At 44.1% G+C, this 20,546-nt stretch overlaps 2 protein-coding genes across 2 annotated transcripts; one reads left to right on the top strand and one right to left on the bottom strand.

Annotated features, from left to right (window-relative positions):
• Nucleotides 1-1,207: 1,207 nt before the first annotated feature.
• On the bottom strand, nucleotides 1,208-16,442 carry LOC137082446 (polyunsaturated fatty acid 5-lipoxygenase-like). Its single transcript, XM_067447717.1, has 14 exons — nucleotides 16,293-16,442; nucleotides 14,892-15,060; nucleotides 14,664-14,742; nucleotides 12,546-12,665; nucleotides 12,290-12,399; nucleotides 11,937-12,109; nucleotides 11,631-11,765; nucleotides 6,478-6,681; nucleotides 6,148-6,234; nucleotides 5,609-5,778; nucleotides 3,263-3,375; nucleotides 2,994-3,094; nucleotides 2,720-2,890; nucleotides 1,208-1,502 (listed from the first exon to the last, which is right to left on the bottom strand). Exons 1-14 carry the CDS (start codon nucleotides 16,440-16,442, stop codon nucleotides 1,323-1,325), a joined length of 1,962 nt encoding a protein of 653 aa, XP_067303818.1. The 3' UTR covers nucleotides 1,208-1,322.
• A 708-nt stretch (nucleotides 16,443-17,150) lies between these two features.
• Nucleotides 17,151-19,415, top strand: LOC137082430 (mucin-22-like). Its single transcript, XM_067447716.1, has 4 exons — nucleotides 17,151-17,454; nucleotides 17,539-18,425; nucleotides 18,486-18,665; nucleotides 18,696-19,415. Exons 1-4 carry the CDS (start codon nucleotides 17,151-17,153, stop codon nucleotides 19,413-19,415), a joined length of 2,091 nt encoding a protein of 696 aa, XP_067303817.1.
• The last annotated feature ends 1,131 nt before the right edge of the window (nucleotides 19,416-20,546 follow it).

Below are 20,546 nucleotides of genomic sequence, written 5' to 3'. Positions count from 1 at the left end.
ATGATCAGAGTCCAGAGAGGACTACAGCCCATATGCCTGCTCCAGTCTACAGCCCCATAGCTCCTCCCAAGAATATTTTTAGTAGGGGGTGCTATACAACCTCCGGCCATAGTGGCCAAGCCAGGTGTCCAGGCCAAAGCCACGGAGGCTGGTCATCCCTGGCTTCCTGAACTGCTGACATGGCCCACCCTCCCACCCCTGTTGATATAATACGGTGCGAAAACATGCCTTCTGGAAGGACGGGGTACTGTCATGTTTTGAGTGTGTTCATATATGTTTCTAGGTTGGTTTTCTTGTTCTGTTAATTTGTTCTGTCCTTTGCCTGTTTTGTTTCCAAGGTAACCAATTTGATTTGAGTTTTAGTTCAGGTGTGTCTAGTTATAGTCTTATCAGTCCCTGTTGTTGTGTTTCTGTCTGTTCATTGTCAGTTCTACGTCTATACTAGGTTGGTTGTTCAGTTATGTTCATGTTCATGTTATTATTATCCATGAGTGTTATGTGAAGATTTGAGTTTGTTTTTGAAATCTGCTTCACTTAGATCCTGTTTTATCTCTGCTGCAACCAATGCGGAAAATAAAATGTAATAGATTTTTTTTAAAAGCTTTATTTATTATGAGAGAAAAAAGAAAACAGATATAATAACAATTTGAAGTGCAGTAAGATTTGTTCACAATCGCAAAACAAGTCCTTTACAGCATTTATGAAACAAATATTTAATGTCCATAACAGCAATTCTTTTTCAGCTGACCTCTATCAGAAGACCCACCCTCATACCAAAAAAAAAAATAATCTACTGTGAGTCACACAGCAACAGCAAATATAATCAGCACAAAATCAATATATTTGTGAGATCTCAATATCACTGTAAGGTATAACAATCTAAAATAAAATATTATTTAAACAATATATCATGAGTAATAAAGAATATGACTCAATGAATCAAAAGATGATTACAAAAATACCACAGTATGGATTTATGAATATGCACATTTATTTGAATATAGAAAATAATAAAAAAGAAAGACAGTAATAAATGGGTTATAACACAAGCTTATGTGTGCTCTTTGAAAGCGTAGACAAATAAACTGTCCCTTTTACCTCAGATAAGACACATATATGCACAGATGGCGTTACAAAGTAATATCCCTTATTTCCCAGCAACAGAGTCAAATTCAATACACGCTAATCAAATATGCTGTATTAAAAATTGCCTCAAAAGGCAGAATGTTCTGTGTTTTACAATACTTCATATTTTAAGTAGAGCTGTTCTTCTGTTGTTCTTTGTCAAGCACACATTGGCCATGAACACAATAAGTATTTTCTCAAATTGCAACGCTGTTGGGGATTTTGTCTGGGGACAAATAACAATACTCCATTGTTAATCCCTCATTCCGGCGCTTGATTTTGTTGGTCACCTCATCTAGTTTCTTGAGGAAAGTCTTTATGGCTTCCTTCACTGGTTGCTCTGTGAAGAACGTTTCTGGATACATGCCTAAGAACAGCTGTGAAAAAAGTAAGTTCTTCAGAGAAAATGACATCTTTCTGTTTACATGGTAAACTGACCCTTCTCTAAGTTCTGTCCCCTTGGTTAATGTCATTCACTCAGACAAGCTTATAAAACATCCCAGGAAAGAATTGGGGATTTTCAGAGAAATATGCTCTTAATGTGGGAGGGGAAAATTAATCGGTATTAATCTCGGATTTAAGTGTGACATTGCAAAGCATTTTTATTTGCAGTGTTTCTTTAAAGAACTTGTAAAATAGGCATTAACATGATTAAGGCCTGTAGATCAGCAGATACTACAAATCAGAATCAATGTAAGTGCTTTTTACAGTCAGCTGAAGAGAGAATAGCCTCACATGATAACGATTACAGCACTGTAAAAAATAATAGTCATCTTTTCCATTACTTTAATTCATCAAAATAATTTTAATTCAGCTTAATTTTATAAATTGTATAAGATTCAACTCAATTTAAGTGAAGATTTAAAATAATGAGTTAATATGACTTGTTTTTAAGTTGAAGGTTGTTTGATCCCCTCTTTGACCTTAATCAAAACTTAAGTTAATTGTGTCACTGTTATACTTGCTCCAGCAACAATGTTGTCCTGAATTTCTAAAAAATTAAATATAAATTATATCTTCTATTACTTTTAGATAATTGAGTTTAAAACTACCCACCATAATTTAAATACTTTGGATTCCTTATTAAATACTGTTTTGAATTTATAAACTGTGAATGTGGCACATAATATTACCAGTACTAGTACAGTTTCATACTGTTCTTTTTTGCCCTCTTCTTTGCATGCACACTAAAATTGTGGTGTGCAATGAACAGCGCAGTTATCATTACAATTTATCCTGGACTATAACAGAACAGCGCTCCTAATATTTAGTATTTTAAATATGTAACACCATTAAATGAATAGATAAATATTCTGTTACCCCCCCCCCAAATATGATTGCAACTTAGTGAAGAGTCAGTTTAATTAATTGCAATACCTGATTAACAATACTTGTATGTTGGCAGTGCTGCAGAACACATACACTGTAGCAAGCAAACAATCTACAGCAAACTTACATTAATAAAAAAAAACATCTTTGGCTTATATTTTTACTCAAACCTTGATGCTCTGTACTCTAGTAATAAGTTAATTATTTTTCACAATGATTTAGACAAGACTGCTGCCATATTCTCTATCCAAATCAAACATCAAACCTCGTTCTTCTGGAACTGACTGAGGGTCCAAACTGTTGCTAGAACTACGTTGCAACATCCACGGGAAGGCAGACTCTCCATAATGTACTTCATATCCACTTGGCCCTTCTGTTCGGGAGGCGGCTTGCGCATTGTGCAAGGACTGTTGGGGATCCAGGCATACCAGTCAAACTGGAACATAAAGATTTATTTACAGGTATTAGCTTGTACATATTATGTAGAAATTTGCCTAGAAATTTTTAACACTCTTGCTGATGAAAATGTGTAATCTCACCTGTCCAAAGTTGACTGCAGCATGTTGTGCTGAAGATGTGAATATCACAACAGTCAGGTACTCAGACAACTGTGCTCGAGTATTCAGAGACTTTGGAAAATCTGTAAACAGTAGCAGTATACATTTACCTTGTGCACACATGCAAAGGTGATTTGATACACACAAAGACTCATATATAAGAATACAAACACTCATTCTTGTTTACACAGACTAACAATTACATTTTGATAAGTTGAACCTGTACTCACTTTTAGGATTCTTCTTGACACTGTCAGAATTTTCCATGCCAAAGAAAACATCCTTTACAAATTCTTGAATCTCCACATCTTTTTGAATGGCCTCGTCACTGTCATAGTAGATATTGACAACCGCAGAAACAAAACTACAGGGAGATCAATACATGACAAATTAACAAAAACAAAACAAAAAACAAATGGGATTCCAAACATTTTCTATTTTTGAATATATAGACTAATTTGTATATGTGCACTAGTTGTAATGTCTCGGTTACTGACATAACCCTTGTTCCTTGATGGAGGGAATGGAGCTGTTATGTGGATACTGATGTATTGGGATCTTGTCTAGGAGCCCAATCCCCTCCAAGTGGTAACTAAACGAGCCAATGGATATTGGCCACTAAGATTTGCATGCCGAGCCACTTCTGGCCGAACATACAGGTATGTAAGGCCGGCTTGCACTCACTTTCATGTTTCAGGTTTTGCTGAGGAGCCGAGACAGGAATCCCAGCCATTCAACTGTGGTTTAGGACTGTGGTAGGAGGGACATAACCAGGAGGGAAGTGCGTCAGTTGGCAACTACATTCGCACAGTCGTAACTTACCCAGCACCCCATGTCAGCCCAATGAGCGTAGTCCATACCAATGGGGTGGAAGAGACAGGGCTTATACTGGAGATGCAGCTGCTGCATGATATTTCACAGGGAAGAGTGCGTCAGTTCTCATTTCCAATATCTTTCAGCCATGACCAGTGTGTCATGGTTAAAACTGGGATAGAATGCCTAGTCCAATGGAGAGGGACGCTACGGAAGCCACACCCTGCCAAAGGGAGATAACGTGTGCTGGATACACATATGGACTGACCCGTAGGGCAGTGCTACACATGGATGATCTCTGCAGAAGGTCCTACCTAGCCAGGCAGTAACTTACTACCAGATGCAGAGACAGGGCAGACTAGAACTGCCCAGGGAGAGACAGGTTTACCAACAGGTAAACGGTACAGAGGAAAATACACATATGGGATTACCAAGGGAATCACAGCCTATTGGATTCTGTGTGCATGCCCAGCTGGTCAGCCCTTATACTGGGCTAGATTCTGATATTCTCTAATTCCCTTTGGTAATTGCATATATTTACTTTCCTCTGTATGGTTTCTCTGGGCCTGGCGTTGGACGTCCCTACCACACCTGACTGCCGAAGGAGGGTAAGGTACTCGTTTCAGGATTCACCTGGTCCCTGAAGGGAGTGGTGGGAACTTTGGGTACATATCAAGGATCATGGAAGACAGGGCCAGTCCGAACTCAAGGCACGATTTGCTGTCGGAAAATGCCTCCAGGTCCCTCACCCTCTTGAAGAAAGCAAGCTCAGTCAGGAGCACAATCTTTAGAGACAGGATTTAAGCTCAAAAGACTCAGCGAATAGACTCCACTTCAAAGTGCAAGTGCGCCTGGTAGTCTACCGCCACCATGTGGAGGTTCCAGAGGTCTGGGTGCAGGTGTCAAATGGAGCCCCGTCCCTGAGAAAGCAAGTCCTTCTCAGGGGAATTAGCCCCTGCCTGAGGAGCATCAGATTCAAAAACCACGTCTGGGTGGGCCAGTACAGCGCAACCTTTAAGACTTGTTCCTCATCCTCCCTGACCTTGCACAGTGTGGGTTAGGGTTAGGGTGCAACCAGGCTCACTGGGGGAAATGCATACTTTCATAGGCCCTGGGGTCAGCTGTGTGCCCGTGTATATGTGCTGATGGTCCACTCGGTCAGGGAATAGAAGAATGGGCAGTGGGGGGACTTCTGGGAGGCAAAAATGGTCTTCGTGTGTGTCCCCGAATCGACTCCAGATCAGCTGAACCACCTGAGGGTGGAGTATCCATTGTCCCGGGAGTGTGAGATGTCATCAGAGCATGTTGGCCATACGATTGAGTCACGATGTGAACAGCACCAAGCGACTTGAGCCATTGCTGACTTCAGTGAATGAGATGGCGGGTGAGTTGTGACATGCAATTTGAATGTGAGACGGAAGATTAGATACATTGTATTTACAGGAAGCGAATCATCGCTGGATGTGCCCTCACACTGGAAGGATTGATCTCCTCAGGAACAAGCTATTTTTAGCGATTTAAAATGTTCAGTTGCAGGATGACTGGAATGAGCAATCACAGTTCACAATTGCTCGAAGCAAATTATGAATGAAAGTGAGTGCGAGCTGGCAATATACCTGTATGTCTGGGTAGAAGTGTAACAGCATGCAGTTTTTACTGACCAATATCCTTTGGCTTATTTGGTTGCCACTTGGAGGTGATTGGGCTCCAAGGTGAGACCCCAACACCTCAGTATCGACATAACATTAAACATGACTGACTGTATGGGAACTGTTGCCACCTACCAGTGTATTGCGTTCCAAATCTTCATGCCGTCATCTCTATAGTAGTACTTAGGCACATCTTCCATTCTTCGAGCTTTTATGGCCTCAGGAAAGCACAGTGACTTGTAGGTTAAAGTCTTCATGGCACTTTCCATCATTTTCTCTATCCCAGCTCCACTGACGCTGCTAAACTTTTGATACCAAGAATTCAATAAATCTTTTGCCTACCTTTTTTCAGATTAACTAGACTGTAATAACTTATTTCGTCTACTCAAGTGACCATCTAGGGGATTATGACTATTTATTTAAAAATAAAAGATTTATCTCTTAAATTTATAAAAATTATGAAAAAAATAATAATGGCAATTTCCTTTATTTTTTGTGCATGTGTTTTAAAATATATGGCTATTTCTGTCATATTAATAATATTTTTATATATGTCTTTAAACCTATATTGAAATGATGACTTACCTGACAAAGACAAAATATGAATAGAATTGTTTTGGATATTAGCAAGATGCTGTTTATGTGTGGATATATTAAATTAGGTGTAAAGCTACCTTGCTGAAGACTCCGTTTTCACCGATGAGGTTTTCACGGGCCGATACATTGATTGCAATTGTGAAGCGAACATGAGGTTTGAGTAACTGCAAGAAGCAAATGATGCATATAAACATGTGCATTAAATCATAAAAAAATGTAGTGAAAAAGCATAACGTGAAACTGAAAATAGTGGTTTCCATGTCATTCCATGGAGGTTTTGGGTTAACATTAAACCATTGTTAAAAAAGGCAAGGACATCAGAACCAGTAAAACTTCATCATTAAATTGACATTGCATGAAACCACAATCTTCAGTTTAGCACTGAATCTAAATATTAAGACAGGTACCTTGTATACAGGATGGACTTCAGAGAGCTGTCTGTACATGGCCATTTCAAAAACCTCTGATATCAGATGTGTCTTGAGAAGGTGTGTTACCAATTGGTGTACAAGGAAGTCGGCAGATTTCACCCACATCTTGGCAAACGTCCAATCATATTCATTATCACTTGGGAGAAAGATTGGGCTCCTTTCCCCTGGGTTTTGACTGAGCTGATTCAGATATAATAAAGCCAAGCAGGACATTTTTACTTCAATGAGTAAATTCACACAGCAAAAGTACTTATTTTTTACAAACCCGATTCCAAAAATGTTGGGACACTGTACAAATTGTAAATAAAAAAGGAATACAATTATTTACAAATGTCATACACTTATATTTTATTTACAATAGAACGTAATAGATAACATATCAAATGTTGAAGGTGAGACGTTTTGAAACGTCATGGCAAATATTGGCTCATTTTGGATTTAATGATTTCTACACATTCTAAAAAAGTTATGACAGGTAGCAATACGAGGCTGGAAAAGTTAAATGTACATATAAGGAACAGCTGTAGGACCAATTTGCAACTTGTTAGGTCAATTGGCAACATGTTTGGTTATAAAAAGAGCCTCTCAGAGTAGCAGTGTCTCTCAGAAGTCAACATGGGCAGAGGATCACCAATTCCCCCAATGCTGTGGCGAAAAGTCAGGGAGCCATATCAGAAAGGAGTTTCTCAGAGAAAAATTGCAAAGAGTTTGAAGTTATCATCATCTACAGTACATAATATCATCCAGAGATTCAGAGAATGTGGAACAATCTCTGTGTGTAAGGGTCAAGGCCGGAAAACCAAACTGGATGCCCGTGATCTTCAGGCCCTTAGACGGCACTGCATCACATACAGGAATGATACTGTAATGGAAATCACAACATGGGCTCAGGAATACTTCCAGAAAACATTGTCGATGAACACAATCTACCGTGCCATTCGCCGTTGCCGGCTAAAACTCTATAGGTCAAATAAGAAGCCATATTTAAAAGCAAAGGCGCAAGGGTTTTCTCTGGTCCAAGGCTCATTTAAAATGGACTGTGGCAAAGTGGAAAACTGTTCTGTGGTTAGACGAATCAAAATTGGAAGTTTTTTTTGGAAAACTGGGACTCCATGTAATCTGGACTAAAGAGGACAAGGACAACCCAAGTTGTTCTCAGCGCTCGGTTCAGAAGCTGCATCTCTTATGGTATAGGGTTGCATGAGTACGTGTGGCATGGGCAGCTTGCACATCTGGAAAGACACCATCAATGCTGAAAGGTATATGCTTTCTAGAACAACATATGCTCCCATCCAGACGTCTCTTTCAGGGAAGACCTTGCATTTTCCAACATGACAATGCCAGACCACATACTGCATACAATATCATGGCTGCATAGAAGAAGGATCTGGGTACTGAAATGGCCAGCCTGCAGTCCAGATCTTTCACCAATAGAGAACATTTGGTCCATCATAAAGAGGAAGATGCGACAAAGAAGACCTAAGACAGTTGAGCAACTAGAAGCCTGTATTAGACAAGAATGGGACAACATTCCTATTCCTAAACCTGAGCAACTTGTCTCCTCAGTCCCCAGACGTTTGTAGACTGTTGCACACAGGAATGTGGCCACAAGAGGGGATGCCCCCTTTTTTCAGTTGTGTTGATGCCATGCAATTTAAAATCTACTTATTTTCCCCTTAAAATGATGCATTTTCTCAGTTTAAACATTTCACATGTCATCTATGTTGTATTCTGAACAAAATATTGAAATTTGAAACTTCCACGATTGCATTCTGTTTTTATTCACAATTTGTACAGTTTCACAACTTTTTTGGAATCGGGATTGTAGTAAATTTTAGTTCCCTTTCAGTCGGTCACTTTGATGTACGTTGGAAGGACCGACGAATTGGGGATCATTTCCCCTATCAGCTTCGAGATATAGGATACGGGCCAATAAACATTGGCGTGCGTGCTTTGCATATCGCACCCTACCCCATGGCGCGGGTATAAAGCGGAAGCGATCGCCACGCACTGTTGTCTTTCACTTCGGAGCCGAACAGCATTGATGAAGTATCTGACTGCCTTCCTACAGCGAAGAGAGAGAGAGAGCGTGTGTCGGGGGAAATCGCTCTTGTGTTGGCCAGACGGCCAACCTCCACCTGCTCGTCGTTGAGAACGCCTGCCCGTCGCCGCCCCCGCCCCAGCCCAGCAGCAGCCACCACGCCGGGCGTAAGCGTGGAGCCGGCCGCGGTAAGGACATCCAGCCCGCTGAGGCCGCTGCCAAGCCAGGTGGCAAGCACCGTCAGAAGAGACCCTGAGAATTTACAAAATCTCTGGGTGCCAAAAGAGCGCACTTGGCGGTGTTCGACGCTCCCATGCCTCTCCAATCGCCAGCAGGGGGCGCGCGGGATGGCCACAAGCGGCCTAACCACTGCACCACGCCCACTCAGCGGAAGCAGGTAAGTGTTGCCATGCGCATGCAGACCCCGCTGCAGGCCGCCACCACGCCGTCGGGGCCGGGTCCCTGCATGTCGCTGCGCTGCCTCGCTGCGGGTACGTCTGTGGTACCGTTGGTCCCACTGGCTCGGTCAGCTATGCGATTCAGTTCGCCCAGCGTCCCCCCAAGTTCAGGGGCGTTGACTTCACCTCTGTGTCGAAGGAGGGCACCCCAGTGCTTCAGGCGGAGATCGCAGTCCTACTGGCAAAGGACACGATCGAGCCGGTCCCCTCAGCCAGTTGGGGCTTCAGGTCAACTGAGAAAAGAGCAAACTCTGACCTATGCAAAGGATCTCTTTTCTCGGGATGGAGCTGGATTCGGTCGACCAGACAGCGCACCTCACAAGGTGGTCTACACTCCTGTCGCATGTCACAACTCGCCCGCCACCTCCTGCTATGAAGTCAGAAGTATCTGAGGTCAATCCGTGCCATTCACATTCCGGGCCTGCTCAATCGTGCGGCCGACGAGCTCTCACGACAGCCAGTGCTCCCGGGAGAGTGGAGACTCCATCCCCAGGTGGTCCAGCTTATTTGGAGCCGCTTTGGGGCTGCACAGGTAGACGGACACGGCCCATTGCCAGTTGTTTTATTCCCTGACCGAGGGGACCCTCGGCACGGATGCTCTGCCGCACAGCTGGCCCCAGGGCCTACACAAATATGCGTTTCCCCCAGTAAGCCTTCTTGCACAGACACTGTGCAAGGTCAGGGAGGACGAGGAGCAGGTCCTGTTGGTAGCACCGTATTGGCCTTGCAGGACGTGGTTCCCGGAACTAGTGCTCCTCACGACAGCACCTCCTTGGCCCATTCCTCTGTGGAAGGACCTCCTGACTCAGAGGCGGGGCACCCACGTCCGGACCTCTGGAAACTCCATGTCTGGTCCCTGGACGGGACGCGGAGGCTCTAGGTGATCTGCCACAGGCTGTGGTAGACTCCATCACTTTCGCTAGAGCGCCCTCTACGAGGCACCTCTATGCACTGAAGTGGTACCTGTTCGTCAATTGGTGCTCTTCTCACCAAGAAGACCCCCGAAGATGTTCGGTCAGGGCCGTGCTTTCCTTCCTGCAAGATGGGTTGGAGAGAAGGCTGTCTCCCTCCACCCTCAAGGTGTACGTGGCCGCAATTGCTGCCAATCACAAGCTAGTAGAAGGTATGTCCTTGGGGAAGCACGACCTGATTGTCAGGTTCCTGAGGGGCGCGAGGAGGTTAAATCCACCTCGCCCTCCCTCTATACCCTCTTGGGACATGTCTCTGGTGTTGAATGCACTGCGGAGACCTTCCTTTGAGCCTTTGCAGTCAGTGGAGTTAAAAATCCTGTCTCTAAAGACGGTCCTCCTGACTGCATTGGCCTCTATCAAGAGGGTAGGGGACCTGCATGCATTTTCGGTTGACGAATCGTGCCTGGAATTCGGGCCGGACAACTCTCACGTGATCCTGAGACCCCGGCCTAGATTAGTGCCCAAGGTTCCCACCACTCCCTTCCGGGAGGAGGAGGCAGACCCAGCCCTGGCTTTTCTCTGTCCTGTCCGAGCCCTTCGGACTTACGTGGACAGAACGCAGAGCTTTAGGACCTCAGAGCAGCTCTTCGTCTGTTACGGAGGCCAGCAGAAGGGAAAGGCTGTCTCCAAGCAGAGGATGGCCCACTGGATAGTGGATGCCATCGTCTTGGCGTATGAATCCCAAGACATGCCCTGTCCGCTCGGGATTAGAGCCCACTCCACCAGGGGTGTGGCCTCGTCCTGGGCGCTGGCTCGTGGCACCTCGCTGACAGATATTTGTAGAGCTGCGGGCTGGGCGGCACCCAACACATTCGCTAGGTTCTATAGCCTACGTGTAGAGCTGGTATCTTCCCGTGTACTCACTTCTTATAGTCGGTAGCACCGGAGTGCCCGTTCTAGTGTCGGCTTGCTGCGCCACTTCCTTCCTCATGGAACGGATACGTGCGCTTATATGCTCCAGTCGAGTTCCCTAGAATGGCGAGCCTGTGTCTTTCCCTCGGCAGAGCGCCAGTGCGGTGTTGTTCCCCCGCCCAAGAGGGTCAGGGCTACCCCTGGGACTTCCGTATGTTGTACTGCCCACGGCCAGTCCAAACGTGTAATCTCCACATGGCATTCCCCTCCGGGGTAGTGTGGCTTCCGCAGCGGCCCCCTGGGTACGCTTTCCCAGCGTCATCCAATAGTCCACTGAATGGGTCTTGTGGGACGGCAGTGTGACTCTTCCTGCAGGAATTTCGCTGGAAGTGATAGTAACTGTGGCGTTTTCCATAGGGATCCCAATTCGTCGGTGCTTCCGACGTACGCTGAAGTGACCGACTGAAAGGGAACGTCTCGGTTACGTATGTAACCCTCGTTCCCTGAAGGAGGGAACAGAGACGTACGTCCCGTCGCCACAGTTGCTGTACCATCACTGCAGGCCGAGCTAGTAGTTCCGCTCCTCAGTGAAAAACAACAGCGGGGGCAGGGTGCGATATGCAAAGCACGCACGCCAATGTTCATTGGCCCGTTTTCTATAACTCGAAGCTGATAGGGGCTCCCAGAAGTAATCCCCAATTCGTCTGTCCTTCTGACGTATGTCTCCGTTCCCTCCTTCAGGGAACGAGGGTTACATTCGTAACCGAGACGTTTTCCTTTGATACTGATTCTATATGGGACAGATACCTGAATGGCAATTGGCACAATTTGGTCCAATCTGTTCTTGTACAGCAGGCAGATGGGTGCAGCCAAATAGAGCTGAGGGCTGGATGTTGGCAATCCATCCAGTATTTTATAATCTGCTATGTAGATGTTTCCTGCCTGTCCAGACATGTACATAAGCGTATAGTTTAGAAAAAATTGTGTGTAGATTAAAGTACCATTGATTTGAGACCTTTATAAATTAAATCATGTGAAGGATGTCACGATACGAGTAAATCTTAGATTTGATAATTGATAAACTCAAGAGATTAATGTCTTAATGTTTCTGACCTTTAATTCCTGTTGTAGTGTGACACCTCTCTTCAGAAAGCCCTCCACCATCTCATGTGTGACTGGAAAACTGTTTGGAAGATTCACACACTTCCTGATCATGACAGGATTGCAGCCATTCAGAAACTGATAGCCAAACATGTAATCCTTATTCCAGTCTTGACTCACGGTCTCTGTTCAGATTTCAAATGGGAAAATTTTTGTCAACCATCACAGGCTTGACAGCTATGAAAATATTGTCTCTACATTGTTGGTTTCTCCACAGAAATTGTTTTGGGATATATAGTTTTTGTTTAATGTAGAAACAAACAAACAAAATAGACATTCTTGACAAAAGGATAAATAATCCAAACCTAGTACTGTGTTCTTGATTTTAAAATATTCCAATATCTTTTCAAAATCTGCCATGTCTTTCCAGGAATTAATGAAATCTTTATTTTTGTCAAGAAATAATTCCCCAATCCTGAAACAAAATGCAAAGAGTATATGATAGACATGACCATTGGTATGGTACTGCATTTTTTCTGAATTTCATTCTGGAACACTGAGGGGAAAATTCAGAATCAAATCAGCAAGGACTGTGGCTGTGACACATTCCCCCAAACTTACGCTTTCTTGGAATTCAGAGCAAAGTCTGACATTTTTTCTGCATCAAACTGAACTTCACTAGGAAGTTCGTTCATTTTGGCATCTATGCCCTTAGGGAAGCCAGGGCGCCACTCCTTCCATCTTCAACAAGAAAAATTACAACATTTACTTGTACAGTTACACCAAGAATTACATTTAAATATGGTTTTCAGTTGTTTCTTCACAAAACATACATTGCAAATAATTAATCAATCAATAAAATGTTTTATGTTTTACCAGTGACCTGTTTGGGAGGGCTCTAAAAAGTGTCAGCATTGCCAGAAAACCATTTTGATGGTTTTCCAGAGTGATTAGTCACATATGGAATTTACAGCTCAGGTAACTGGTTAAAAAGGGACGAAAGGTCAGTGTCCAGGTCAAGTCTTGTACTTACATTGAGTTGAATGGAAATCCTCCTTGTCAAAGAACAATGTATCACTTTCTACCTCAAATAATAGTCTGAGTTTGGGGCTTGGGAACTTATGACCTATTTAGCCAGGGTCCAAAGCATTCAAAGCATTATAATTTTACTATTAAATAAAAACATTAATGAGCCTAAATATAGTACATTTAGTTCACTGAAATAAAAAAGGGGTAATTTTTGACCGCCACTCAAGGAGCAGGATTAAGGGTGCGTTCACACTTGTAGTTCGGTTAGTTTGGCTCGTTTGGTCCGGACCAAAAAACAAAACATATAGTCCTGGTCCGCTTAGCGTTCACACTGGCATTTTTAACAGCGAACCTAAAGTTACCGAACCAAAGGTACAGGGAGACATAATAATGGGCAGCACAGGTCCTCTGATGAGAAGAGCCAGGTTTGCTTTTTGTGCGTTTTTTCTAGAATTTTCAAAACATGCTCGTCTGATCAAATATTGATTAGGCACCTCCTCGTTGCGCCATGTTTGCCCTCTAACATTTACGTTACTCATTTTGGATACACCGATCTTTCCGCGCCGTCAAATCAGCTGACTATGCGTCTCATCTTGTGACAATTATGTCCGGTTTTTGGTTCGTCTACATGTCTTTGGTCCGCGTTGCATTCATATATCAATCGAACCGCACCGAGTTCGTTTGGAAGTGGACCGAGACCCGTCTTTTTAGCGGTCTCGGTCCGCTTGTTTGGTGCGCACCAGGGTTGGGATGGCAGCGTTCACATATGTTCAAATGAACCGCACTAACCGAGCAATCGCACCAGGGTTCGTTTTAAGCGAACCAAACATGACAAGTGTGAAATCTAAGATTAGATTTTATGGCCTATTTGTTCAAAGTGAATCAACGGAAATATAATTTCTTTAACGGAAAAATAACACACACAATTTTGCCAAAATGCCAGTTTTGTTAATTTTCTTCATAAGTGCAGTCTTAAAAATGTGAAATAACGTCTTAAATCAACTTAAAGAGGTGTGAGAAAATGAGACATGTGAGATCCGCTTCATTTGTGACTGCGGAAGATCTTAAAATGACAGTAACCACTTATGAAAATGTAAAGAACAAAAGTAATTGCTCACTAAATACGCACTGCTCTTTACTAAATAACTTTAGTACCTTTAATAAGGATTAATCTATTTATTATTAATAACTTATGCAGTGCAAACTGATCACAATTTATTTATATTTTCTATTTGTTAAGTTGTTATACAGGTAAGAAGAGTATATGAAATGTATTGTTATTATGGGTTTATATGAGGATTGTTTTTAAATTCACTTAAAATAATAGTTGCTATATTTTTGAAGCTTAATAAATGCTAATGTGTTATTTCATTGAAGTGTCAATTAAATATTATTTCCTAGAGACAGAAGCTGTATTACTATCAGTGATACTGGCATAAAAAAATAAAAAGATGCCATTCAACAAATATTTATGTTGTTTCTACAAAAATCTGTAAGTGGTAAAATATATATTAAAAGTGTTTTTAATGGCAATTAAGATTAATCACAGAAAAAAATATATTAATATAGTTAATTATTTTAATTGATTGACAGCAATGTAAAAACTAAGAACCATATTCATTTATATTAAAAAAATTATTGCATTAATTTTAGATTTAAAAAATCTAAAAGATAAAATTATTGTTCAAGACTGTAATTGTTTCTTCAAACCTGAATATTTTCCGTCTAGATTCCAGTTCATTTCGTCTTTGCTTTTTAAGCAATCCGGTGTCATCCTGAGGCAATCGAGCTAAATAAACACACAGTGAAATACATAGCACACATTTTACACAGAGAAAGGACAGCATTTTAGATCACAACTGAACAAAATAAATTTTATAACAATAATATTAATGTTTATTAAAAATTGGATAAAGAACAAAGTGAGTCTGCACGTACCAGTGCCTTCTCGGATAATCACTTCATTTTCGTCTTCTATCCAGCGATGACAGGGGAACTCAAAGCATTTCCCAGAGGGTGTTTTCACTGTAATATTCTTACAAAACCACAGGGAATTGAGTGGGTACTCCTTTTCAAGTTTCACCTCGACAATGTCTCCAATGTCCTTCTTCACACAGATGTCGAAGGAAAACTCCTTTAACAACAATTTTGTTAGACATGCATGTAAAATGGGGAAAAAAATAAACAAACAAAAAAAACATCTCTCCACAGGCTTTGGGTGAAGAGGGATTAATCCTAATTGTGCCACCCTGCGTATGTGCATATCAGGATGCCCAGCTGCCCATAAGGAAACAAAATTAACCCTTAAAAATGACAAAAAAAGTTTCCCATTTTTGTCATTAATTTATTACTTCACCATGGCAACACTATTCCATATTCTAAAAATCATTTGGCAATTTAGCATCTTTAATGTGTTAGTATAATGGTGAGAATTGCATGAATACCCGTAAAGGAGTATTTTAAGTTCAGAGCCTGCAATTATCCACAATTCCACATTAAATAAAAAATGGCTGACCTGCTGGGCGGAGCTACTGTAATTTTGAAAGTTGTCCGACTTAATGAGAACAATATATGTAACATACGACAACCTTGTTTGCTGTAAACACAACCTCCACCCCTTGTGTTTGGCTTCTAGCTGGTTTAAGGAAGTATTACATCAGAATGAAAATTGCAGTGGATGAGAAAGAAAGGTGTAACTCTACCTTATATCTTTACAGATGCTGTTGCACTGTTTTGATGTTGGCTTACTTTCTAACAACCTTGTCTTGCTTACTTAAAAGTGGGGTAAGTGATATTTGCACCTTTAATTTTAATGTATTTTCTTTTAAATGTAATGTAATCGTAATATAAATAAATGTATATTGGTAAAAGGTATTTGTTTTCCCCACATTAAACACATTTGTATGAGTTCAGAGCTACAGAAATAAAATGGTTCTGAAAAGTTGCCTATTATCTATTTTCTGTTCTCTTTTATGGGTGCACAAACAAAATGAGACAAACCCTGAAAAACTTCCTTTGCCCTTTGTGATTGGATTTTTCAGTTATATACTCTAAAACAGATCCTATATATTGTCCTATAAAAAAATCCCAAAGTTATGGATGGCAAACCATAGAGATAACTTAGGACTTTCCTCATTTATAGACAGTTAAGACATCTAATTTTGGGGGCAGAGACTTCTGGAAGTCCTAGGGTGCAAATCATGCCAAATATTTGTCCTGCTATATCAAGAACCCTTTCTCCACATATACAACCATTGATTGGACATTCAAATTCCATTTAATATAATATAAATAAAAAATTACTTAAAACAATAATATTGAAGTCTTTAAAGTTCTTACCCTTTCGAAACCCGCAAAGTCACCAGGTTGGTTTACCAGGGTTCTTTCACTGCTATAATTCTCTGAGTCTATCAGCGTCAGGTAAATGCTGTTCGTTGTCTCAGCAATCATCTGTCTACCAGCAGATACACACACCTTGTAGGTCAACATTGTTCCTGCTTGAAAGATGTACAATCTCTGAATCCTCACTTTATTCTTGGGCAACTTTATATGAAGTTCACTTCTGGCTCTGCTCTACACCTCCTTTAACATTATAATGTGTGGGTGTGGTCTACCAATCAAAAATGTCATGTTGATACCTGCATATGTGATATTTATCAAGTTTGTGACTTTATCAAGGACACCGAAACTGCAAAATGTTACATTCCATGCATTTAGACATTGTACAGTGTTTCCCCTTAAGTTTTTGAGAAATAATCAAAATTACAAAAACAGTGTGTCAATCATACTTTTATGATGGACGGCACCCCTAGCATTTCCCTATTCCGCATATGCAGCGTGCCGGACCTCGGAGTGGTATGCAAACTCAAAATACCCTGATTTAAATATTCATTATCAATGAATAATCATGTGTTTATGTCACGGCACAGATGGCAGGCAGAGAAGTGGGATCCAATAGCAGGGAGAATTTATTAATGACCAAACAATACAGATGAAAAATCAGGAACAAAATAACAGAGCAAACACAAAGAAAACACGAGGAACAGAAAATAGAAACAGATAAATTTCAACATAAAAGTCACACAGAGTGCCAGACACTGAACAGATGTGACATTACCCCCCCTCAAAGGTGCGGCTTCCAGACGCTCCAGAACCAGTCACGGAGGGAGGTGAAGCGGCGGCGGAACTAGAGGAGGGATGGAGGGTCAGGAGCGGACACTGGAAGTGGGATGGGACCTGGGGCGGATCGGGTGGGATGGGAGGGATAGACCAGGGATGGGAGGGACAAAAAGTTCAAGAGGCCAGGGCGGCCCACTCAGTTTGGGAGGCCAGGACGGCCACTCAGTTTGGGAGGCCAGGGCGGCCCACTCAGTTCGGGAGGCCAGGGCGGCCCACACAGTTCGGGAGGCCAGGATGGCCCACACAGTTCAGGAGACCAGGGCGAGAGGGGCTGGTCACGGGTCTGTGCATACAGCAGAGCGCTGGGCTGGGGCACAGACTGGTAGTTGGCTTGGGCTAACTGTAGAGCACTGAGAAGGGATACAGTCAGGGACAGAATCCACTCTGGTCTCGGTGCTGGGGACAGAGTCCACTCTGGGCTCGGTGCTGGGGAAGGAGTCCACTCTGGGCTCGGTGCAGGGGACGGAGTCCACTCTGGGCTCGGTGGTGGGGACGGAGCCCTCTCTGGGCCTGGTGCTGGGGACGGAGTCCACTCAGGGCTGGGTTTTGGGAACGGAGCCCAATCTGGGCTCGGTGCTGGGGACAGAGTCCAATCTGGGCTCAGTGCTGGGGACAGAGTCCAATCTGGGCTCGGTGCTGGGGACGGAGTCCACTCTGGGCTCGGTGCTGGAGACGGAGTCCACTCTGGGCTCGGTGCTGGGGACGGAGTCCATTCTGGGCTCAGTGCTGGGGACGGAGTCCACTCAGGGCTGGGTGTTGGGAACAGAGCCCTCTCTGGGCTTGGTGCTGGGGACGGAGTCCCCTCTGGGCTCGGTGCAGGGAACGGAGTCCACTCTGGGCTCGGTGCTGGGGACGGAGTCCACTCAGGGCTGGGTGTTGGGAACAGAGCCCTCTCTGGGCTTGGTGCTGGGGACGGAGTCCACTCAAGGCTTGGTGCTGGGGACGGAGTCCACTCTGGGCTCGGTGCTGGGGACGGAGTCCACTCAGGGCTGGGTGTTGGGAACAGAGCCCTCTCTGGGCTTGGTGCATGGGACGGAGTCCACTCTGGGCTCGGTGCAGGGGACGGAGTCCACTCTGGGCTCGGTGCAGGGGACAGAGTCCACTCTGGGCTCTGTGCTGGGGACGGAGTCCACTCTGGGCTTGGTGCTGGGGACGGAGTCCACTCTGGGCTCGGTGCTGGGGACGGAGTCCACTCAGGGCTGGGTTTTGGGAACGGAGCCTTCTCTGGGCTTGGTGCTGGGGACGGAGTCCACTCTGGGCTCGGTGCTGGGGACGGAGTCCACTCTGGGCTCGGTGCTGGGGACAGAGTCCACTCATGGCTGGGTGTTGGGAACGGAGCCCTCTCTGGGCTAGGTGCTGGGGACGGAGTCCACTCTGGGCTCGGTGCAGGGGACGGAACCCACTCTGGGCTCAGTGCAGGGGACGGAGTCCACTCTGGGCTCGGTGTTGGGGACGGAGTCCACTCCGGACTCGGTGCTGGGGACGGAGTCCACTCTGGGCTCGGTGCTGGGGAAGGAGTCCACTCTGGGCTGGGTATTGGAAACGGAGCCCAATCTGGGCTAGGTGCTGGGGACGGAGTCCACTCTGGGGTGGGTGTTGGAAACGGTGCCCTCTCTGGGCTCGGTGCTGGGGACGGAGTCCACTCTGGAGTGGGTGTTGGAAACGGTGCCCTCTCTGGGCTCGGTGCTGGGGACGGAGTCCACTCCGGACTCGGTGCTGGGGACGGAGTCCACTCTGGGCTGGGTGTTGGAAACGGAGCCCTCTCTGGGCTCGGTGCTGGGGACAGAGTCCACTCTGGGGTGGGTGTTGGAAACGGTGCCCTCTCTGGGCTCGGTGCTGGGGACGGAGTCCACTCTGGGGTGGGTGTTGGAAACGGAGCCCTCTCTGGGCTCGGTGCTGGGGACGGAGTCCACTCTGGGAAGGGTGTTGGAAACGGTGCCCTCTCTGGGCTCGGTGCTGGGGACGGAGCCCTCTCTGGGCTCGGTGCTGGTGACGGAGTCCACTCTGGTCTCTGTGCTGGGGACAGAGTCCACTCTAGACTCGGTGCAGGGGATGGAGTCCTCTCCGGACTCTGTGCGCAGGCCGGCCAGTGGTCATACCCTTCATTTCTACGGGTGGGAGTTCCCCTCCAGGAATGCTGTAGTGTTCCCGGATGCCTCGTCTACTGGCTGGAGGACCACATACAACGGGCATGCAGTTTCGGGTCTGTGGGCCTCAACTGCCTCAGCACATCAACTGACTCGAGTTGACTCGAGTTGCTCCATCCCTAAACAATCCAGCTGATATGGGACCTCTTCGGAGCCGCACAGGTAGACCTGTTTGCCTGTCCAGACTCGACCCATTGCCGGTTGTTTTATTTCCTGACCGAGGAGACCCTTGGCATGGATGCACTGGCACACAGCTTGCCCTGGGACCTACGCAAGTATGCATTTCCCCAAATGAGCCTTCTTACACAGACTCTGTGCGAAGTCAGGGAGGATAAAGAGCAGACCTTGTTAGTTGCAGTGTAATGGCCCAACCGGACCTGGTTTTCCAAACTCACACCTCGCAACAGCCCCTCCTTGGCCGATTCCCCTGAGGAAGGGCCTACTTTCTCAGAGACAGGGCACTCTATCAATCAATCAATCAATCAATCAACTTTATTTATATAGCGCTTTTACAATCGCGATTGTGTCAAAGCAGCTTCACAGTGTCAAACAGGACAATATTGCAACAAAATTAGATTTGGCTGTACAGTCGTTCTGGAGAAAACAGTGATGTTATCAGCTTATTTTAAATTATCATAAAGCGACAGTGTTTTGGGAGATCAGTATTATAGTTTATAGAATTAAATAAAACCTAATTCATACATTTTATTTGTATATTTAGTTGAATAACTTTGATCATAGTTTTAGTGTCCCCAACTGAGCAAGCCAAGCCAAAGGCAACAGTGGCAAGGAACCAAAACTCCATCAGGGCGTGATGGAGAAAAATAAACCTTGGGAGAAACCAGACTCAGTCGGCGTGCCAGTTCTCCTCTGGCCTATTAACACACAGTGTATGATTATTATTCTGGCAACCTTACAGGTCAGAAATCATATTAGATTAGGTGTTGTATGGTTATCTTTAGGTTTAATTTTTCTAAGAATTTGAAGTAGGTCTTTGAAAAATGAAGCAAAATCCTCATTTAACATCCAATTAACAGATCCACATGAATCATGCGTTAAATAAAGATTTATAAAGTGAAGTCAATGACTTTGAGTGACAAATTTTGAATCTTAAATAAGGTTAATAAGGCTAATATAAGGTTCAATAAGGTTCCAAATGTCTTCCATTTACAGATGATGGAGGCCACTGTGCTCATTATTGGGACCTTCAATGCTGCAGAAATGTGATTTATTTAGTTTCTTTTTTTTTAAAATAAATTTGCAAAGA

This window comes from Pseudorasbora parva, chromosome 1, assembly GCF_024679245.1.
Source record: "Pseudorasbora parva isolate DD20220531a chromosome 1, ASM2467924v1, whole genome shotgun sequence".
Classification (NCBI taxonomy): Eukaryota; Metazoa; Chordata; class Actinopteri; order Cypriniformes; family Gobionidae; genus Pseudorasbora; species Pseudorasbora parva.
Note: the sequence above shows the minus strand (reverse complement) of the source record. Positions and strands in the feature narration are given on the sequence as shown.

Coding starts and splice junctions, on each gene's coding strand:
- LOC137082430 (XM_067447716.1), top strand. CDS start 17,151: ATGGAGGGTCAGGAGCGGACACTGGAAGTGGGATGGGACCTGGGGCGG. Junction 18,426..18,485: donor CGGAGTCCACTCTGGGCTCG/GTGCTGGGGACA, acceptor TCTCTGGGCTAG/GTGCTGGGGACGGAGTCCAC. Junction 18,666..18,695: donor AGGAGTCCACTCTGGGCTGG/GTATTGGAAACG, acceptor AATCTGGGCTAG/GTGCTGGGGACGGAGTCCAC.
- LOC137082446 (XM_067447717.1), bottom strand. CDS start 16,442: ATGTTGACCTACAAGGTGTGTGTATCTGCTGGTAGACAGATGATTGCT. Junction 15,061..16,292: donor ACTTTGCGGGTTTCGAAAGG/GTAAGAACTTTA, acceptor ATCTGTGTGAAG/AAGGACATTGGAGACATTGT. Junction 6,235..6,477: donor AAGTCCATCCTGTATACAAG/GTACCTGTCTTA, acceptor TGCTTCTTGCAG/TTACTCAAACCTCATGTTCG.